The sequence below is a fragment of the Alosa sapidissima genome, chromosome 7 (assembly GCF_018492685.1).
Source record: "Alosa sapidissima isolate fAloSap1 chromosome 7, fAloSap1.pri, whole genome shotgun sequence".
Taxonomy (NCBI): domain Eukaryota; kingdom Metazoa; phylum Chordata; class Actinopteri; order Clupeiformes; family Clupeidae; genus Alosa; species Alosa sapidissima.
Genome location: NC_055963.1, coordinates 14426215 through 14433714, shown reverse-complemented (window position 1 = coordinate 14433714; position 7500 = coordinate 14426215). Strand labels below are relative to the sequence as shown.

Here is a 7500-nt window from a genome sequence, read left to right as displayed (position 1 = left end):
GTGTGAGTGTGTGTGTGTGTGTGAGTGTATGAATGTGTGTGTGTGTGTGAGTGAGTGAGTGTGTGCATGTGTGAGTGAGAGTGTGAAGGGTGATTGGCTTTGAGGGGAGCAGGACGCCACTGCGGCTCTGGCTCTGACCTCCATCCCGCACTGTCCTTGCCCACAGCCACAACCCATCTGCTGGAACAACCTTCACTACCTCCTCATAGCTCTGTGTGTGTGCCCGTCTCACTGATCCTGTGTGTGTGTGTGTGTGTGTGTGGAGGTGTCCTAGTGTGGGGAGCTATTGTTAAGAAACGCAGTGGAAACTCCATGCAGTGAATCCCCTGAAAGTGGGTCACTATGAAAAGAAAGGGAGGGAGGGGAGGAGAGAAAGAGAAAGAGCAAAAAGGTACAAAGCAATTAAAATGTGTCACCCTCCCTCTCTCCTCTGCCCCCCCCCCCCTCCATCCTGCCTATGCCCTTGCAGAGGGGTAGAGAGAGAGAGGGAGAGAGGGACAGAAAAGAGAGGGACAGAGAGAGAGAGAGAGGGAGAGAGGGACAGAGAGAGAGAGAGAGGGAGAGAGACAGAGTGAGGTATTTTAGTATTTTGCTGAGAGGGCTGAATGGATTGTTTGCCCTCCTGGTGACAATGGAAGTGAGTCTGTGGGGGAAGGAAAAGTGACTTTGCTCAGATCTCAGGAGCATTGCTCTCACAAGCACACACTGCTAAATTCCCTTTTTCTCTGTGTGTGTGTGTGTGTGTGTGTGTGTGCATGCGTGCGTGTGATGCGTGCGTGTTTTAGGGCAAACAGAGCTCTGCATTTGGTGTTTAATGTGTGTAAGGAGCTCAGGAACCACATGGAGATTCTGCCCAAGACCGCCTATGTCCAGGCCCGCTCCACCTTTCAGGCCCAGTTCAAGTTCCTGCCCAGGTAACACACACACACACACACACACCTGTGCACGTTGTTCTTTGTGTGTGTGTGAGAGAGAGAGAGAGAGTATTGGTGTGTAGATGTGTGTGTGTGTGTGTGTGTAAGAGAGAGAGAGAGAGAGAGTGAGAGAGTGAAAGAGAGAGTATGGGTGTGTAGGTGTGTGTTTGTGTTGGTGTATTTCAGTGTACTTACAGTGTACCCATTCAAAACTTGCCTATTCCTATAGAAAACCTGTAGGTAGGCCCTTGTTAGAAGTATGATGATCGTAAGGAAAAACATCCTTCCAGCTCAGCATTCAGTAATGCTTACAAAAAACATGCTGTAATTAAGTAATAAGCCCAGAGAGGCCGAGAGGACTGATCAGTGTAACCTATGGACTGGAGTGGCCTATTGCTTTTCTAAAACTGTTACTATAAATACAACGTTTCATAAAGTAAAGGTACAGCAACTAGAAATATAACGAGATATTCCTAGACAATCATTCTTCCGCCAAGAAATATATTTCCTCTATCTGATTGTTCCGGTCTTTGATTGTGATTGGGTGAATCGCGTTCGATGCCGTTGTAACATCCAGCATAAACATACACCTTGACCACATTTCGTTCTATATTACTGCGCTACCACAACTTGATACAAAAGTTAAAGTAGCTGCGTCTCGACGTTGCTTGGCAACCTCACTGCATTTCATATTTTTTATAGATCAAAATGACATAGGCCTAACAATAACAGCTGTTTTGAGTTAAAGCTATGTTTAGCCTATTTTAGGAACCTGATGATAGAGAAGACGAACACCATTTTGAGGAATGATATATTGCCATTTGAAACCAGCAGACTGTGTTTCCATGCACACCATATTCCGATTAAGGACCATATTCTGGTTATGCCAATATTCAGAATGAGATTTTTCTATGTGTAGCAGAAACAGAATATCCCTGTTTAAATGTTAACCAGCATATCCTGAATAAAGCAGTGACGTGCAGTAGATGTAGTGTCTATGGTCTGTGTCATGACGTCTTAGTGCTGTCCCTGAATTTCACTGCAAAATAGGTGAATTTGGTCAGATTAGAGCCGCTATTGTCTGGCATTTTCGCCTATAGGCCAGTTTGAGGGCTTTTTACCAATTCTTCATTTGTCAGCAGAGCACGCAAAACCTGCGTCTTTGAGTATTACGATGCTTTCATCCATCAATAAATTCCACCATGACATTTAAAGATTTTAAATTGAAATTGACCTCATCTTCATGTTAGAAGTGCTAACATTTTGCCACACTTTTCACTATGTTTGCCAAGTGTCAGGGCATGAAACCCGATCCAACCATGCTTCGAAAATTCCTTGCATGAACATGCGCAGACGGAATGTAATATTCCGAAACGGGCATTTTCCAACTAATGTGTTTACATGTCACAATATTCCGGTTAAAAGAGGCATATGCTAGGGGTATTATTCTCGGTTTTTAGTATTGAGAATATGCTCAATCAGGTTATGGTAGCTGGAATAATGTGTTTACATGACTCATGTGCAATCAGAATATTGTTATTATTATGACCGCCGCGCAGCGAAGCGGCGGTCATATAGGTTTAGTCAGATTTATTTATTTATTTATTTATTTATTTATTTATTTATTTTTTTTCGCATGCCCAAATTTCCGTCAATGATTCCCGGGACACTGAAAGACCGGGGTACACGAAACTTGGTGGACATGTAACCCCACATGGATAGCATGGAACCATCGTTTTTCGTTTTGATCTGTAGCCCCCCCGCTGAATTGGACCCCCCGAAAGGAGGGTAGGGCAGACACAGTTTTCTGTGAATATCTCGAAAACCGTAGGGTTTAGGAGGACCATTTTTTTTTTGTATGTTGATCTCAAGGGGCCATGTCAACCCATTCCATAACCACTCATTTCATGTATAGCGCCACCTAGTTAAACACAAAAAAGTAAAAATGAGGTGGTGTAATTGAAGGTATCTGTGACCTAACATAGTCAAAACTGCACGAAATTGGAAGTGTAGGATCATTATGACACCCTCTGTATGCACACCAAGTTTTGTGGAATTCCGTTCATGGGGGGCCACACAATAAATTAATTTATGTTACTATACACCAACTGGCCTGTAGGTGGCCGGAGACAGTTTTCTGTGAATATCTCGAGAACCGTAGGGCCTAGGAGGTCCACCTTTTTTTTGTATGTTGGTCTTAAGGGGGCATGTCAACCCATCCCATTACCACTTATTTCATGTATAGCGCCACCTAGTTAAAAATTAAAAAGCAAAAAATTAGGTGTTTTCATCTCAATATCTCTGGCTGACAAGGTCAAAACTGCACGAAATTAAAAGTGTAGGATCATTATGACACCCTCTGAATGCATGCCAAGTTTTGTGTACTTTCGTTCATGGGGGGCCTTACAATAAAATAATTTATGTGTACATTTAGTGACGTACACCAACAAGGATTCCCGGGACACTGAAAGACCGGGGTACACAAAACTTGGTGGGCATGTACCCCCACATGGATAGCATGGAACCGTCATTTTTCGTTTTCATCTGCAGCCCCCCCCGCTGGACTGGACCCCCCGAAAGGAGGGTAGGGCAGACACAGTTCTCTGTGAATCTTTTATGGTATGTTGGTCTCAAGGGCTCACATCAACCTGGCTCATAATCACTCATTTGTGATTTGCCCCCCCCCGCCCCGGTCAAAAATGAAAATGCAATATTATTCTGCTTTAATCGCCCCTATCTTCAGTTAAGATGTTCAGAACTGCACCAAATTGTATGTGTATGATTGACCTGGCATTCTCTGGGGGTCTGGGGGTATGCCAAGTTTCATAGAATTTCATCCATGGGGGGGGCTAAAAAAATTAGGTTATGTGTACATTTAGTGACTGTACACTCATTGGCCTGTAAATGGCGGTGCACACATATAAACATGCACACACACAGGCACCCACATACTATCGGTATTAGAACGGCCGATACATAATTACAAATTCAATAGGATCAAAAGAAAGCCAAAATATTCATCATCATCATCATGGCTGCATTTTCAGTATTGGCGATAAGTAGTCGTTTGTCCACTAGATGGCGCATCGTTGCAGTGAGACGTAATTTTGTTGGAAGTTAAAAGTGGGTTGAAAAAATAATGGACACTTCCTACAAGGACTGTAATTTACCGCAGCGAACATCTAATAAGGACAGGACGATGTTCACATGAAGTGTAAGTGAGGATGAAGTGAGGATGTTTATCGGACATGCTTGGTTTTTACTGCAGGTACGTTAATCTTGTAATATCAATAAGGACCTAGGTAATGTTACCGTTAGCGTTGGTTGAGTGATGGAGGCCCATTTGATTGATTGCATTTGTAGAAAACTATAAATGCGGTTATACCAAGCAAATTGATAGCAGCACTGTTTGTATCTTTCGACTGTCATTTATTGCACGTGCTACAAAATCATTCTGTGCAATGGAAGATTTACCAACGTTACACCGGTCTGATACAGTTTTGCCTATACATGCGTGAGACTGAGACGCCTGTTTATTTTGTTTTAAGTGCGTGCAGGGTGTGAGAGGGGAATCGATGTGCTTTGATTCCAGCTTGATAGTTGTAGTCTGTGAAATTAAAAAGCACGTGTGTGTGAAGTATCCAAACAATGACACCTTCATTTCATTATGGCTGCTTTAGCAACACACCTTAAGCTACTGTGTAGTGGGTCCCATTTAGAAGTGGCTACTTCATTCGCGCTTTCCTTGACTCATGGAACTGCGTGAATGTTATTACAACTTTTCGCCACGATATGGCAGTTTAAGTCCGCTTGATACTGTAAGTCGTAAGCCATTGGTTTCCAAAGGAGATTTTATTTGTGTCGCCAGCATAGCCTATTGACAATTTATGTTGTAAATAGGCCTACCTTATAATCCTACCTGTAGCTTAGGGAAGCTAACAGCTTTCTATTAGGATCTAGTTTGTTAGTTACAGTTTTGTCATAACTCCCTAATGCATTTTTGCATTTAGAATAGCCAGAGCGTGTATATCTCAATCTGAAAATTAAACAATATCGGGTGCCTATGGACTAGGCTGGGTGAACCCAGCCTGATCTGCCCGCTATTTATTTTTTGATTTCTTAAAAGATTGAGCTTGGTCTGATGAAAGCCAGACTAGCCATGGACCTCAGTTACACAATGCAAGGGAACATGAATCAGCCTATATTTGCACGAACAATAACGGACAAAAGCTCTTCAACTTTGGCCCGTTAAAATGTTTATGAACAGTCTAGCGACGCATTTCATCAAGGCCCATTTGGACATGTCAGTTATTTGCACCACTGGTTAGATGTAAAACAGCATTTCGTTTCAGACTACTGTTACTTAATTTGTGCATTAACAATAACGTTTCAGACTACTGTTACTTAATTTGTGCATTGACAATAAAGTATTACATGAACTAAAGATGACTAAAATCTTATGTAGAAGAAGAAATATTCACAAAAAATCCATCCATCCAAAAATGACCTTTGTTTTTGATAGCTGTTGAAAACGGCATGGAACTGACAGAGATGTTTTTGTTTATAAATACATAAAAAATAAATAAATAAATAAATAACATTATGCTGATACCTTTTGCTTTTCCCAAATACAATGTAGCCTACAGGTGTAAGTGACCTTTCATCAATCCAGTTGCAATGGATGAACTGTGATGACCTGCCCTACTTGTGATTGTTTAGAGATTTTAAAGGTTTTATAATAATGCTACATCTTCTTTGGCTATTCTACAATCTATTCACCTTTTCAGCACAAGTAGGCTACTTTCTGTGCAGCCGCACACACACACTCAGGCATGCCAAACAAGCATACACAAAAGTTTCAAGAGTGGGGGATGGAGTAAAAGATGGAGACAAATTGAAGTGTGATTTATTTTCGCGGAATGGATGTACAGGACTGAGCGGCGGTCATATTTTGTACCGCTATGCGGTACATCTAGTTCCAAATGAAATCGAAATATGGTGTGCAAGGAAACCTAGTCATTGTGTGCTTGTTTTAACAACATTTAACAATATTTTTTGCATTTCTTATCCAAACAACGTCAAAGTTAACACGGCAGTCACTTGTGCCCTTAGCAAGACACCGGACTAATTTGAAAACAGTCGGGCAAACAGTTCGAGAGATAATACACACACGCACGCACAGACAGAGGTTCTTGTCATTAATAGATAGATGTGTGTGTGTGTGTGTGTGTGTGTGCGCGTGTGTGTGTGTGTGTTAGGGAGAGAGAGGAGGTAAAGCTGTTTAATCTGCTTTAGTGAATCGGGAGCTTTAAAATGCAGATTAATCAGACATAACCACTGGACACACTCACACACACACACTTACACATACAGCAAGTTTTTGAGGAGGCATAGCATGGCAGCAGTAAATCGGCGGAGGATTGGAAAGGAGAGTTGAATTCATGGAATATCTTGGACCTAAGACTTTTGCTGCACATTTGTAGCCTACTTGCCATAATGTAGACTGTATGTTGACACATTTGATGGCTTAGGATAGCCATAGACTATGAGAATTACTTTCTCTTTCGAAAACGCAATAGTCATAAACTATTTTTTATTATTATTATTTTCAAAGGGCAAATAGCAGTGTCGTATGGTTTTGTAATGAATGTATTTGTAGTATGATGCACTCTCTCTGCGAAAATAAAGTCTGTTGCACTTAAACCGCTATGCTTTACCGGCTTTCTTGATGACACTTTTCTAGCTGTCAAAATGAACAAGGTTCAGCTGGACTGGCAACGTCACTGTGGCTATCTCGAGTCACAAATGTCTCTCTTTTTGACATATAATGCACCCCCATGTCTTAAATTCTAGGGGCGAGGCCTTTAAAACGAGCATATACTGTATAGGGGCATGATATTTAAATTATGCTTGTTTCCAGCCGCCACATTTAACAACACACGTTCATTCTTGCGCTGGAATTGGAGTGATACGAAAGTTTCATGAATCACACGTGAGCCCTGACGTAAGATGATTTCTGCGTTCAGATCTACGCTGGTTTCTACGCTCGGTTGATAAATGAGGGCCATAGAGTAGGATAACAGATTAGGCGAAGTCAAAGGAGGTAGGAGAGGAATAGTCAAGATAGGGAAGAAGGTAGTGGTAAGTGCTAGATATAGCATGTCCAGTTGTTGGTAGTGCTGAGAGAGGAGGAAATGCAGCCCATCTGTAGGCTTCATTTGCTCTAATATAGGTCTGTATGACAAGGACACACACATACATGTACACACACACACACACACCTACACACAAAGAGACACACACACACACACTCACTCACCTACACACACATACGCACACACACACTCACCTACACACACACGCACACACACACACACTCACCTACACACACACACACACTCACCTACACCTACACACACACACACACACACACACACACACACAATGACAGATAGGCTGGTCGACACCCTGCCACGGTGAGTTGGGTCTTCAGGAGTGTTTTGAAGGTAGAGAGGGATGCCCCTACTCTGGTAGGAGCTGGTAGCACATTCGACCAACGGGGAACAACAGGTGAGAAAAGTTTTGG

General features: G+C 42.2%; 1 protein-coding gene across 9 annotated transcripts in view; it reads left to right on the top strand.

The window, feature by feature from the left end:
* Window positions 1-7500, top strand: part of cfap74 (cilia and flagella associated protein 74) — an 81612-nt gene that overhangs the window by 42159 nt on the left and 31953 nt on the right. For 8 of the 9 annotated variants that reach the window (XM_042098812.1, XM_042098811.1, XM_042098809.1 and 5 more), the window contains exon 22: window positions 786-914. In XM_042098812.1, coding sequence (XP_041954746.1) covers window positions 786-914 — 129 coding nt within the window. The remainder of the gene's footprint in view (window positions 1-785; window positions 915-7500) is intronic. The other variant, XM_042098810.1, reaches the window with a different exon arrangement.